Raw genomic sequence first — 15,256 nt, forward strand, 5'->3', positions numbered from 1 at the left:
AAAAACTGAATATTCAGGGCTTTTAATCCAGATCTTTTAATCCATTTATAAAAAAAAAAAAAATCTAAATAATACATCTAAAATGGTCCGGCCCACATGAAATCTAACACGTTTAATATGTAGTTTAAATTAAAATACACGTAATAGTTTTGTCTTGTGTTAAATACTACTTCACTTTATGTGGGTTTACGCCTTTAATATGCAGTTAAAGTTAAAATACACATTACTTTTGGGTTTCCTCGATAAAGAGTGTTAAATCCTACTTTTTGAATTCATTTCCCGTCATAAATACGTCATTTAAATCGACATTGAGAAGACAATAGACGCGCACGGAAACGTCGTCCTGGGGGTGCCGTGTCCAGACAACGCACGGTTAAAAATAAATAAAGAAATAAACAAAAATACGCGGCGCTAGCTAGCTGACGGCTTCCTCGATCAAAAGCCGCCGGTTGCCAGATAAGCGCCGCATTTATTTATTTATTCAGTCCGATAACACCGGCACCCTTTGAATGATAAAAAAGGCTCCGCCCACTTTAAAAAAAAAACGCCACTCGGGGATTAAAGGTCAACACCCGAAGGTTAAAAAAGACAAAATGTCGTTTTGTTTGGCAACTTCCTGCGCTTTCAAGCCGAGCGGCGCGCTGACTTCAAAAGGCATCCCATAATAGCGCCGGGGAAAACAAAAAAGCACATGAAAGGCGGTCGTGAGAATATTTTCATATCCATTGTTTTGCCGTGAAAAATCACATTTAAAAAGGCAGGAATAAACGGAAAAGATAGCTTTGGCGGAAGCGAGTTAGCGTTAGCGCTAGCTAAGTTTGTGTTAAGTATTAAAGTTGACTTTTGCTAGCGGTAAGGGGCTTTTAAACGTTGTGTTTTGTTGTTGTCGTTAAACATTAAGAGTGTGTATTTGTATTTGTACATTTAATAAATGATTATTAATAGTATTAATTCATAAGTATGTCTAATAAGTTGGGAAATATGCCCTGGTGGTCCGGTCAATTCGCATGTTAGCATGGCACGCTATACATGAAGCTTTAACGCTAAACTGTGCTTTAATATGTTGTTTTGGTGAACTGTCAACGTCCAGAATTAATTTAAATGTGTTGAATTTTATTGTTATGCTAGTTAACGATTAGCACGAGGAGAGGGGTAGTGGTGAGTGGCTACTTTATGCTTAGCAAAGTCTAGCAATAGCCACAAGTGGCTACTTAAAGCTTAGTGCACGGCTAGCACTAGCCACGAGTGGGTACTTAACAATTAGCACAAGGCTAGCAATAGTCATCAGTGACTACTTAACAATTAGCACAAGGCTAGCGCTGGTCGTCAGTGGCAACATAACAATTAGCACGAGGCTAGCGCTAGTCGCGAGTGGCTATTTTACACTTAGCAAAGTCTGGCGATAGTTGTCAGTGGCTACTTAATAATTAGCATGAGGCTAACGATAGTCGTCAGTGGAAACTTAATAACTAGCACGAGGCTAATGCTAGTCATCAGTGGCTACTTTACGGTTAGCAAAGGCTAGCGCTAGCCACGAGTGGCTACTTAACAATTTGCACGAGGCTAGCGCTAGTCGTGAGTGACAATTTTACGCTTAGCAAAGTCTAGCAATAGCCAGGAGTGGATACTTAACACTTAGCACAAGGCTAGCGCAAGCCACGAGTGGCTACTTACCAATTAGCACGAGGCTGGCGCTAGTCGTCAGAGGCTACTTAACAATTAGCACGTGGCGAGAGCTAGTCTCGAGTGGCTACTTTATGCTTAGAAAAGGCTAGCAATAGCCACAAGTGGATACTTAACGCTTAGCAAAGGCTAGCAATAGCCATAAGTGGCTACTTGACAATTAACAAGGCTAGCGCTAGTTGTCAGCGGCTACTTAACAATTAGCACGAGGCTAGCACTAGTTGCGGGGGCTACTTTACGCTTGCAAAGGCTAGCGATAGCCACAAGTGGCTACTTAAAGCTTAGTACAAGGCTACCACAAGCCACGAGTGGCTACTTAATTAGCACAAGGCTAGCGCTAGCCACGAGTGGCTACATAACAATTAGCACGAGGCTAAAGCTAGTCGCGAGTGGCTATTTTACGCTTAGCAAAGGCTAGCGATAGCCACAAGTGGATACTTAACGCTTATCACAAGGCTTGCGCAAGACGGAAGTGGCTATTTAACGATTAGCACGAGGCTAGCAGTAGTTGCGAGTGACTCAACGTTTTGCACGAGGCTATTGCTAGTCCTAAGTGGATACTAAACGCTTAGCACAAGGCTAGCGCTACCCAGGAGTGGTTATTTAATGATTAGCACGAGGCTAGCGTTCGCCGCGAGTGGCTACTTAACGATTAGCACAACGATAGCGCTAACCGCGAGTGGCTATTTAATGCTTAGCACAAGGCTAGCACTTGTCCCGAGTGGCTACTCAACGATTAGAATTTAGGTAGCGCTAGCCGCGATTGGCTAATGGCTACGCTAGCAGATACACTACAAGTACATTGTGAATGCTAAATGTGCAGCTAGCTAAAATGCCATAGCATTCCATTTCTTTGTATAAAACACAATGCGCGAATAAGATTTGTATTTTATGTTTTCCGTATCAAATTTAATCAAATCAAAAACCTTTATTGTCATCTGCGCATAACGAAATTAGTGGTGCTACTCCACAAAGTGCGGTTTCCCAGTAAAAACATAAGTAATATAAAAATATAACGTATTGTAAATAGCGAAAAGACAGAACAAAACACCAAACTGGAGAAAAAAGAGCCACTGCACCCTTGCGGGCCGCCATCTTGGATCGAGCAGATTGTTGACATCTCTTAAAGCGACACTGCGACGCATTCAATGTTCGTCGGCCTATAACTCAATTTTTCAAACTAATTCCTCATTAGCCGAGACCCGCGTCGTATAAACCTAAGAGTTATTGACATTAAAATATATAAATATGAATATATTGAATGGGGAATTCCCTCCGAAGGACGAGTCAGCACTTTTTTTCCCCTTTTTTTGTGTCCCTTTTCCCTCTTTGGTGTGGCTTACCACAAAAAAGCCAATGAAGGTCAAAGCGCAGGCTTGTTGTTTTCCTGCGGGTGACAGACATCTGTCTATTTCAACTTCCTGCGTCTGAGGAAACAAAAACGCACCTGGGAGACGGGACGGGGGGACGCGGGACGAAGGGGGGGACGTTATCGCCTAAAAACAGATATTTTCGCCACACAATTTAGTTCTAAAATTGGGAAAAATCGAGATGTTTTTGTGGTAGTAACACTTTTATTTGGAGTTTTTTGGGATGCAAAAGAAGGAATTTTTATCTTTTCATTTTTGTTTGTAATTAACAAGGAAAAACTACTTTATTTTTATACATGGAAAAATAGAAGGGAAGAGAGCAAGTATTTTCTGTTTTATTTTTCTCATTTGGAATTGAATAAATACATTTATATAAATTTTGGGGGGTTTTAAGTGGGAAATGAACAAATATATGTATATATATTTATGTATATGTATATATATATATATATATATATATGTATATATATGTATATATATATATGTATATATATATGTATATATATATATATATGTGTATATATATATATGTATATATATGTATATATATATATATATATATATATATATATATATATATATATATATATATATGTATATATATATATATATATATATGTATATATATATATATATGTATATATATATGTATATATATATATATATATATATATATATATATATATATGTGTATATATATACACACATGGGGAAATAAATAAATATATATATATATATATATATATATATATATATATATATATATATATATATATTTATATTATTAGGTACTGAGGTACGACTGTACTTTTATTAATTTTGTAAGTAGAGGTACAACTGTACTTTTATTTATTTTGTAAGTAGAGGTACGACTGTACTTTTATTAATTTTAAAAGTAGAGGTACGACTACTTTTATCAATTTCATAAGAAGAGGTACTAACGTACTTTTATTAATTTTGTAAGTAGAAGTACGAATATTTTTATTAATTTTGAAAGTAGAAACACGACTACTTTAATTAATTTGTAAGTAGATGCACGACTGTACCTTTAACAATTTCGTAAGTAGAGGTACGACTGTACTTTTATTAATTTGTAAGTAGAGGTATGACCATACTTGTATCAATTTTGTAAGTAGAGGTACGACTGAACTTTTAATTTTGTAAGTAAAGGTATGACTACTTTTACCAATTTTGTAAATAGAGGTACTATTGTACTTATAATAATTTTGTAAGTAGAGGCACTAACGTACTTTTATCAATTTTGTAAGTAGAGGTACGACTGTCCATTTTAAAAGCGCCTTTCCCGTTGAAAAGTGTCCCACTCTTTCTTTTGTACGCCAATTAAAGAGACGGTAGGGACGGCTAGCTTGACGAAACTAATCAACATATTAACGAGACACTCAGATTCATCCGACTCATTAACCACCCCCCAAAAAACCACTTCATTGTCTCGCGTATGTCAACCCAACTCATTAAATCCATGGCAACTTTTCCCCTTGCTTCATTAATAAGGTTAATTACAATAGGGTCAAAGGTCACGTGACGTTTTAGCTCACACAGCTAGCACGCTAACGCTAACGATGACAACGACAATGTCCCTTTAAGAGATAATAGACCATATTTTCTAAAAATACGATGAAAAGTGGAGGTCATACAAATGTTGACTTAAATAGTCTCATTAGCAAAAAAATATGTATTTATTTATTTATTTTTTGTGAGAAACGTTTATGGCTTTTCTCGGTCGCCATTTTTTTTACGAGCCGTTAAATCAGGTCCCGGCGTATTACGGTAATAAAAGCCTCCGCGGCCTTTTTAATGACGTCCATTCGTCTTCCCGCGACCGTTCGCCAGCCGGCCCATTTTACCAGGACGCGGCCGACGGCGGTGGGAGGGGCCATTACGGGGTGACTAAGGGGGCGGGGCAATCCCGGGGAGAGCGGGGGGGAAAATATAGCCGGCGTTTTGTCTGCCGTTACTTCCGATTCGACCCCGGAGGACGCTTGGGGGGGCTCGACGGCTAGTGCGCGTGAGCTTGAGTTCTTGTTTTTCATTAGTTGGGAAATACGAGATTGATGGGACAATAACCGGACGCGCCGGCCGTCGATTTCCCGCTAGGGTGGCGGTTGAGGTTGGAAGGCGGGAGATTGGTCGCCCCGCAGGGGGGTGGCAGTGACTCGCAAAAAGGGACACTGGTTTTTGTTGCAATAGCGCCAGTGTGGAGATTTGAGGGACTACATTTAAAAAGATGGAATGTGGTTGGTTTTTTCGACTTATTTTGGCATTCATATTCAAAATATTTATATAGTTTATATTGAAAATTTATATTTTCGAACCGTTTTTCCTTTTTCAAATGAATCAGTTAATCACAGGTGTTAAATTGGAGGGGTGGGGGCCAGATTTGGTCCATCGCAATACTTTGCGTGGCCCGAACATGCAAAGAATCTACTTTTTTTAAAAATATAATAATTTTTGGGGGAAAATTAAAAAAAAAAATTCCCTTTTTTTTTTCAGACAAAAAAATAAATCTAAAGAATGTGTAGTTTTGGTCAGAAATTTAACAAATAGTTGCTCTTTTTTGAAAAACTTTTTTTTGAAAAAAAAACTTCCTTTTTATCTTTATTGAGAAAAAATATATTTTTAAAGGATCTACTTATTAATATATACTTTTATTATTAAATATATATATAATAATTATTATTTAAAATGTTAATTATTTATTTTTTTCCGTAAAAAAAAGAAATCTAAAAATATATGTAATTTTGGTCAGAAATGTAATGAATAGTTACTCTTTTTTACAATTTTTTATTTTTATTAAGAAAAAAAAAAATTTTTTTAATTAAAAAAAATATTTTTACTCTTCAATCCATTTAATCTAAAATTTTCAGTTTTCCACTTCAAGGTAAATAAAATCTAAAACGTATTCCTTAAAATATTAGTATTTTTTAAAATAAAAAAAATAATAATCTAATACTGTGATTATTATTATTATTGTGATTAATTTGGCTAAAAATCTATTGAATATATCGAATGATATTTGACAATATTAATCTCACTCAATAAAATTAATTGTTTAAAAAAAAAAAATGAAATTTAAATTTAAAATTTCTATGATTTTTCTATTGGCTTTAGTGCGTTGACCTATTGACCTATCGGCAGCCATTTTTCTTTTCTTATTCTACCCGCCAAAACTGACTGTCATACGGCAAATCACTCCATTTGCACAGAGCGTCATTTTTTTCATTATTTTATTTATTTATTTTGTTCATACCCGTGACAGCTAGCGGCTAACGAAGGCAATTAGCGCGACGCGGCTTTGAAGCAACAACAATAAATAAACGTACTTGATGTCATGTCAATGACGCTTCGTTGCCGCTTCTGCCGCGCCGAGAGTGGAATTGGACGCCGTCGCATTTTCCTCCGAGGGCAGTCCGGCGCTTCCTTCCCGCTCAATGTGCACCGAAAGACCTGCCAGTCCAAAAACGAACACAGGGGGCGCATGAGTTCTCTGGCCGGAAAGTGCCAAACGTTTTGCAGAAAACAAAAACAAAATAACAGTGGATAAGTGGTTCGAACATTGGCTTCGCAGTTATGAGATCGACGGTTCAATCCCAGGTCTGGAGTTTCCTGCCAAGACTTATGTGGGTTTTCTCCAGGGACTCCGGTTTCCTCCCACATCCCCAAAAAAAACATGCATGCTAGGCTAAATTAGCATTCTAAATAGTCCCCAAGTATGAGTGATTGGTTGTTTGTCTCTGTGATTGGCTAGCGACCAATTCGGGATGTCACTCACTTACTGCCCACAGTTGGCGGAGATGGGCTCCAGCACCCCCGCGACCTTGGTGAGGATTAACGGTACGGAAATTCAATGAACGATTGATAAATAGCCGCAACATCAGTGCGTTGTGTTGCGACCATTTGCAACAATTTGTACATACCTTTGGCTGTAGCGTTAGCCGTAGCGGTAGCCTCCGGGAGGGTCCTTTTGCGCTTGTGCTCGGCGCAGCTGCTTTCACAACAGGCGCACACTTGGTTGTCACCACCCGACGCGACCCATCTGCGTGCGGACAGGAAAGAGTCAAGTGGCGTTTCAAAGACACTCAACGACACAGAGGCGACCAATCAATGTTTTGCGGAAGCCTAGGGGTAAACTCGCTTTTTTGCTCATTCTCCGCTTTTTAGTTATGCTTTTTGTTTTTATGGTTTTGAAATGCCACAAAATATAAACAGAAAACGATCTAAAATGTACATTTTCGTGCACTCTTGGGCCACTTCCTGTTTCTTTTCGTCCACTCTTGGGCCACATCCTGTTGCTTTTCGTGAAATTTTGGGCGACTTCCTGTTTGTGCAGTTGTGGGACACTTCCTATTGATTTTCGTGCACTCTTGGGCCACTTCCTGTTTCTTTTCGTCCACTCTTGGGCCACTTCCTGTTGCTTTTCATCCACTTTTGGGCCACATCCTGTTGATTTTCGCAAAATTTTGGGCCACTTGCTGTTACTTTCGCACAATTATGGGCGACTTCCTGTTGATACTCGTGCACTCTCGGGCCACTTCCTCTTGATACCCGTGCACTCTCGGGCCACTTCCTCTTGATACCCGTGCACTCTCGGGCCACTTCCTGTTGATACCCGTGCACTCTCGGGCCACTTCCTGTTGATACCCGTGCACTCTCGGGCCACTTCCTGTTGATATTCGTGCACTCGGGCCACTTCCTGTTGATTTTTGTGCCCTTTTGGGCCACTTCCTGTTGATTATCAATCCACTTTTAGGCCACTTCCTGTTGATTTTCAGTCCACTTTTAGGCCACTTCCTGTTGATTTTCAGTGCACTCTTGGGCCACTTCCTGTTGATTTTTGTGCACATTTGATCCCCTTCCTGTTGATTTTTGTGCACTTTCGGGCCACTTCCTGTTGATTTTTGTTCACTCTTGGGCCACTTCCTGTTGATTTTTGTGCACATTTGATCCCCTTCCTGTTGATTTTTGTGCACTTTCGGGCCACTTCCTGTTGATTTTTGTTCACTCTTGGGCCACTTCCTGTTGATTTTCGTGCACCATTGGACCGCCAAAACGTAAGCATCAAAATTTTAAGCTAACGTGAGCTGCAAAGAATAGTTTTTTCACGAGCGCTAACCTGTTAGCTTCGACCAAAAATGAACAGGCCTTGAGCTGCGAGCTGATGGGAACGGAGGTGGTAGTCGCCATCAGCCGACATGTGAAGTATAGCTAGCGGGGAATAAAAACAAAACGTTAGCGCCGCCACGCATCGACGCCGCATGGCGCTAACGCTAGCGCCGCTTACCGAATTGCCGCCGTCTTTCCGCAAATTGAAAGCTCTCAGCTGGAAGGCTAGTTTATCTTCGCTGCTTCTCTGCATGAAGTAGGACTTAGCGCCCGTTAGCCTAGCATCCACCAGGCACCTTGGAATCCCAGAATTTGTGGCTTTTTCAGCTGGCTTTTTTTTCAATTTGCATGATTGGTTCTCACCCGTGGTTGTCGACAAATTTGTAGGCCGGGTGAGAATCGGGAGCGGCGCTCGCGGTGGCCACGCAGCTGTCCACGTGGACCCTCAGCGGGAGGTGGTAGCCCTGGAGGGTCGAGGCTTCCAGGTGGATGGTCTCACCCACGTTGTAGACGCCGCTGGACTTCCGGGATTGGCCGTCCCCTATACGGACGTTCCCAAAAAGAGATGTTGAGCGACCAGTTAGATAAGATGCCCACTTCCAATATTTGAGATAGATTTAAAGCGACAGTGGTTTTTGAAACATTCAGTTTAAATCAGTGAGTGTCAAGCTCTGATTGGTTTGCGGGCCACAGGTTCATTTGGACCCGCCCAGGTCACTTCCTGTTTTTTTAATGGCATTTAGGTCGCTTTTTGTTTATTTTTAGTCACTTCCAATTCGTTTTGAGACATTTCCAGGGTAACTTCCTGTCCAGTCACCAAAATGAAGAGGAAATGACTACAAAATCAACAGGAAGTGCCTCCTCCAAGTCGACAGGAAGTGCCTCCTCCAAGTCGACTGGAAGTGCCTCCTCCAAGTCGACAGGAAGTGCCTCCTCCAAGTCGACAGGAAGTGCCTCCTCCAAGTCGACAGGAAGTGCCTCCTCCAGGTCCAGGACCGGTTCTTTCCCAGTTTTTCGGACTTTGTACTCAGGCTCACCTGTCAGGAGGTCGAGGGAGAAACCGAACTGTTGCTCCGTCAACAGGCCGGAGGCAAAGTCCCGCCAGTGAGGCGTGACGGCGTGGCTGCTCACGCGGTGCTTCCTGTAAAAGCCAAAAATGGGAGTTCACAAAAACATCAAAATGGAGTCAAATGCTAATTTAGCTGCCTTTCTCAACCCCGCCCACTGAAATGATCTCCAAACAGAAGACAGTGTACTTGCCAAAATGAGCTGCTAGCATGCTATCTACAGGCGAGCTATCATCTTGTTGCTATTCTGTCAACATTTGCTAGCTAGCTAGCTTAGCAATTTAGAAACAATGATTGAGGGATGGTGGTGTCACGTTCTTCTGATTAGAACAAACGAGCTGTTAGCAGTCTTTTACCAACAGTCTGTTAGCAGTCTACTAGCTAGCATGCTAGCTACAGGCTCGTTACAGGCAGGCTATTTCCTTGTTGCTATGGGACTGATCTGTCAATGTGAGGCAAGCTAGCTACGTAAACATTAGCTGATCGAAGAAATGCTGTCATTTTCATTTGATTTAGTGCAAATGAGCTGTTAGCAGTCTACTAGCTAGCACGCTGGCTACAGGCAGGCTATTTTCTTGTTGCCATGGGACTGGTCTGTCAATGTGACGCAAGCTAGCTAGCGCAACACTAGAAAAAAAGACGTAAACATCAGTTGATCAAATAAATGCTGTGTCATTTTCATTTGATTTAGTGCAAATGAGCTGTTAGCAGTCTACAAGATAGCATGCTAGCTACAGGCGGGCTATTTTCATGCTGCATTGTGATTGTGTGTGAGCTAGCTAGCGCAGAAATGCCGAGTCATTTTCTTTGGATTTAATGCAAAAGAGCTGTTAGCATCATGCTAGCTACAGGGAGCTGTTTTCTTGTTGCTACAACTAATCAAGATGGACTTTAGCAATTGTGATGGCGCAAACGGGTTAACGTTACCTGGGATAGCGGCATTGGATTTGCACACGGGAAGGGTTGGTCCGGATGACCGAGGTCTCGCCGATTGGCGTTGGAGAGTAGCGGAGGGAAAAGGTGTAGATAAGGGTGTCGTCCGTTATCTAATGAAGAGGAGATATGGTACCATTTCATTAAATCAGGTATGAACCGGCTCTTTGTTGTCATGGTTTGTTTTGAAAGAGTCGTATTTAGGAGTCAGATTTTTTTTGAAAGGCATGACGAGATGAATGGATGACTTGGAAAAAAGTTGGGGTGAGTTAGGGAAGCAAAGTAAGAAAAAGTGACCTGGGCTTTGCCGCCGCAAGCGTGCAACTCGCTCCGGAAAAAAAGGGCGCGGTCAGCTCGGCGAATCGGCCCGCAGCCTCCCAACGTCAAATCGCTGGGATGGATGAGATGACCGTTCCCTAAAAAGGACAAAAAAAGAGCCAAAGTCAGGTCACTTCCTGTGGACCTTGGGTCGCTTCCTGTGGATCTGGGGTCGCTTCCTGTGGATCTGGGGTCGCTTCCTGCGGACCTGGGGTCACCTCCTGTTGATCTGGGGTCACATCCTGTTGACTTCAAACCATTACTGGGGTCACTTGCCATTCTTTTAGGGGGATTTCCTGTTGATTTTGGGCCACCTCCTGTAGACCTGGGGCCACTTCCTGTAGACCTGGGGCCACTTCCTGTAGACCTGGGGCCACTTCCTGTAGACCTGGGGCCACTTCCTGTAGACCTGGGGCCACTTCCTGTAGACCTGGGGCCACTTCCTGTAGACCTGGGGCCACTTCCTGTAGACCTGGGGCCACTTCCTGTAGACCTGGGGCCACTTCCTGTAGACCTGGGGCCACTTCCTGTAGACCTGGGGCCACTTCCTGTAGACCTGGGGCCACTTCCTGTAGACCTGGGGCCACTTCCTGTAGACCTGGGGTCACTTCCTGTAGACCTGGGGTCACTTCCTGTAGACCTGGGGTCACTTCCTGTAGACCTTGGGTCACTTCCTGTAGACCTTGGGTCACTTCCTGTAGACCTTGGGTCACTTCCGGTCAACCATGAGTCACTACCTGTTGACCTTGTGTCATTTCCTGTTGATTTCAAACCATTACTGTGGTCACTTACCATTCTTTTAGGGGCATTTCCTGTTGACTTTGGGTGACTGAACAGGAAGTGACCCAGTCACTGTCACAAAATGAATAGGAAGAGTCAAAACCAACAGGAAGTGACCTAGTAAAGCCCTAAAATGAAAAGGAAGTCACCCAGGATTGATTTTGGAGCATTACTGGGTCACTTGCTAGGGATTGAGAGGCGTTTACGGGTCAATTTCCAGTTTATTTTTAGGGACTAAACAGGAAGTGACCATGAAGGGAGCCATTAGCTGATGTCATTACTCTGATTGGACGTCCCTGGCCGTCAATGGCAGCCAATGAGTTCATGCTTAAATTTCAAAAGACCGATCATTGTGAATGTGTGGTCCACTCGAACGGTGTAGTTACCCAAAAAGTTCTGGTCCACCTCAACGACGAGGTCCCCCTCGCCACACCGCACCGCCGGGCTGTCCGCCGGCCGAGGCAGCCACGGCTCCATGTCCACCGCCATCTTGAAATACAGTTCAAATCGCTCGACGTTAGCGCTAGCGCACACAAAGCCTACACTTGAAGACGATGATTTATGTGGAGTTTGCGTGGGTTTTCGCTGGGTACTCCAGTTTCTTCCCAAACCCCCCAAAAACATTCACGCTAGGCTAATTATACGCTAAATTGTCCCTAGAGATGAGTGTAATTAATTGTTTGTCTCATTGTGCCTTGCCATAGGTCACCCATTCAGGTTGCCCCCTGGCTCTAGCACCCTCCGCAACCCTTGTGAGAATAAGCGGTGTGGAAAATTTGTGAAAGTTTTAACTATGTACGAATAGTTATGTCGTACATTTGTTTATATTTGAACAATAATGCCCATTTTTTGAATACATTTAATCTTACCTCTACTTACAAAGGCCTCTAGTTACAAAAGTTTCAGGTTACAATTTTTTATATGCAGATGAGCGACTGGAGATACGAAAAAAGATCCAAGTTACGAAATCCCCCAAAAAGTAAATGCATTTCCTTATCCGTTATTTTATTTTGAAAAAAATAAGTTTTTTATTTTATTTTTTTCAAAATAAAATTATGGATAAGGAAATGCATTTACTTTTGGGGGGATTTGAAAAAGATCCAAGTTACAAAATCCCCCCAAAAGTAAATACATTTCCTTATCCGTTATTTTATTTTGAAAAAAAAAGTTTTTCATTTAATATTTTCAAAATAAAATAACATAAGGAAATGCATTTACTTTTGGGGGGATTTCGTAACTTGGATCTTTTTCGAAATCCCCCCAAAAGTAAATGTATTTCCTTATCCATTATTTTATTTTGAAAATATTGTCACGGAAGCCTTGATTCTCACTGTAGATCCAATTAGAGAATTTAAATATAAAGTACACCTCTACTTACGATTTTTTCAAGTTACAACAAAAATTCTAGAGCCAATTAATTTCGTAAGTAGAGGTACGAATTTACGTAAACAAAACATTGATACGGAACTTGAGCTGGGAAACAGCGCCCTCGTGCGCCCAAGCACAATTACTACTAGTGGCTGCAAGTGGAAGTACAGAATCATCGAATACCTTTACCGCATACGGATAGTAAACATTTTTAAAAATGACCTTGCCATCGGGTTCGAAGGGCGGGTCCAAATCCGGGCCTTGGATCATGGGCTCCGATAGGTCCTCTTGAACGACGACTTCCGGCGTGGGCGGGGCTTCGACGGGCTCCTGGGTGGGCTCCTCGGCGGGGGGCCTCTTCAGCTGGTATATCCGAAGGCGGCGGCTAACGGTCGACTCCGTTTCCGTGGCGTTGGACAAACCGATGACGCTCTGTCGCCGTGTCGGCGCGCTTCCGTTTGCGAAATGCGTCGCGTTGGCGTCCGGGACTTGCAGGGCGGCGTGCGGGTTTTGCCCCGGCAACAGAAACCCGAAGAAAACTCCCCAGAACCACATGGCCAGAATTCCACCCAAACAAAATTTGCCGTTTCTGGAAGACAAAAGCATCGGCGTTTAGTTTAGCTCCGCCCACATCTAACGAGGAGCTCACGTTCCAGCTGGCGAGGTTCGTATTTTAAAAGGTGTTTGAAATATTACGACAACTGGATCCAAAATGGCGGAAGAGCATATTTTGCACTTAAATTAATCCGGGAAAAAAACAGCAGAAAAGGCTTCATCGTGAAATTCGATTTTAATAACGCTTGCCTTGGCTCCGCCCACCAAAATATGTACAGAGGATGTCACACGCAAATTGATTGACAACGTGCTAGCTAGCTAGCTAGCAAGGAAGTGATACATGGGAGGAAAAGTGGGTGTGCCCTGATGCAGTGTTTAGCAGGAATAACTACGAAATTGCAAAAACAGCCATAATTAAGTGCCAAAATTATTTGTTATGTCTAAAATGACTCTTTTTACATTCCTCACTCTTTAAAAAGTACCTTAAAAGTGTTCATTAAGGACAGAAATCCATTCTAAAAATGACGAAAAAGCCTTTATCATGAAATTAAACCCTAATTAGTCTTATTATGTCAGCTGCCTTGGCCCCGCCCACCTACAATCTTCAAACAAGAAGGTCATGTGACACCCAGAATGAACTGTTAGCATGCTAGCTATCCTTAAGTGCGCTTTTGTTGCCTTTCTGTCAATATGTACGAGCAAGTTAGCTAGCTAGTGCGGCACTAAAAAGCTAGAAATGTTCAAACTTTCTGGTTCTGGAATAAAGACTGTTTTCTAATGACTTGTTTTGGGCGGAATAACGAGAAAATTGTTTTAAAAAGTAGCAAATTAGTGCAAATGTTCATCTCTCGGTCCCATTGACGTCGGTATGAATGAATATACATTAAAAGGAGACCTGGTTCCGTTCAACGCCACACTCCAATTATAAAAACATTTCCCCAAAAATGTTACTGTTCAAGTCAAAATTGACGCCAAAATACTTTGCATAGATAAGTCAAATACACGAAACTAAAAAAATAAGATTTTTACCGTGAAAAGTTGGGTGAAAGTTAGCCAAACCGTGAAGCACAAAACACGACGACTGTAAACGGCGGTGCGTTCAGGGCCGGCGCCGAAATCACATTAACGTTCCAAACGCGAAGCCGATTCATTCCATTAATGTTTTTTTTAAAGTCCCGCCAACCGGAAGTGGCTCGACTATCAGGGGCGAGCTAAAATTGCCGTTTTTCCGCGATTTTTGAATACTCCTCGAACGCACCACATCCTTCCCTACGACGTTATACGGCGTTAGCTTGCTTTCCATGCTAATTGCTATTCTTTTACCAGTAGTTCAAAAAAACAGCTTTCTTAATAAAAAGGGTTAAACTTGGTTTCCAACCTAATCGCTATTCTTTTAGTACAAGTTCGAAAAAGCAGCTTTCTTTCAAATAAAAAAGACGGCCAAAAAGAAAAAGAGTCTCCCGACGCACATACTAGCGCTAGCTTAGCACAAACTATCGAACAATAAGTGTAATAACCACCACTCAATATCGAACAAGTAAACAATAACTATAATAACCATTCATTTACAGCGTGTAGGCACCTAAATTTTTATTACTACTGTCACTAAACACAAGAACGAAATCACAAACTGAGCCAAAAGTAGTCGTTTACTTCCCTTGTTGTCATGGTAACGGGAGTCATTAACACGGAACAGCCGGCCGCAAATCGAGCGACAATGTCGCCGCGGACGGATATAGACGTCCGAGCCGGTGGCATGTTTGCGGGTGTTTAGTTTTTGTGTAAATTGCCGGCATCCGCCCGGGTAAAAAAATAAAGAATAAAAAGAGGCGGCCGCCCACGCAGGCACGGCTAATGGAGTGTTATTCAAGACATGCATCACGACACTCGCCCACCCGCGACCACACACGGAGGCGAACGATTACACACAAAAACACACACACACACACACACTAATGGGATTTCTCTGCACAGTCGTGTGCCATTGTGAAAGAAGCACCCCAACATATGTATAGTATATAATATCCCCCGCCACCCTCGTATACAGTGGTACCTCGAGAT

The 15,256-nt window shown here is 42.1% G+C and overlaps 1 protein-coding gene across 1 annotated transcript; it reads right to left on the reverse strand.

Annotated features, from left to right (window-relative positions):
• Positions 1-6,405: 6,405 nt before the first annotated feature.
• LOC144083367 (zona pellucida sperm-binding protein 3-like) lies at positions 6,406-13,229 on the reverse strand. The gene is made up of 10 exons (XM_077611153.1): positions 12,863-13,229; positions 11,659-11,761; positions 10,472-10,590; positions 10,169-10,287; positions 9,212-9,315; positions 8,538-8,715; positions 8,353-8,470; positions 8,185-8,276; positions 6,989-7,107; positions 6,406-6,518 (listed from the first exon to the last, which is right to left on the reverse strand). The coding sequence occupies exons 1-10, from the start codon at positions 13,193-13,195 to the stop codon at positions 6,406-6,408; spliced, it is 1,398 nt and encodes a 465-aa protein (XP_077467279.1). The 5' UTR covers positions 13,196-13,229.
• Between the last annotated feature and the right edge of the window lie 2,027 nt (positions 13,230-15,256).

Source organism: Stigmatopora argus, chromosome 1, assembly GCF_051989625.1.
Source record: "Stigmatopora argus isolate UIUO_Sarg chromosome 1, RoL_Sarg_1.0, whole genome shotgun sequence".
NCBI classification, from domain to species: domain Eukaryota; kingdom Metazoa; phylum Chordata; class Actinopteri; order Syngnathiformes; family Syngnathidae; genus Stigmatopora; species Stigmatopora argus.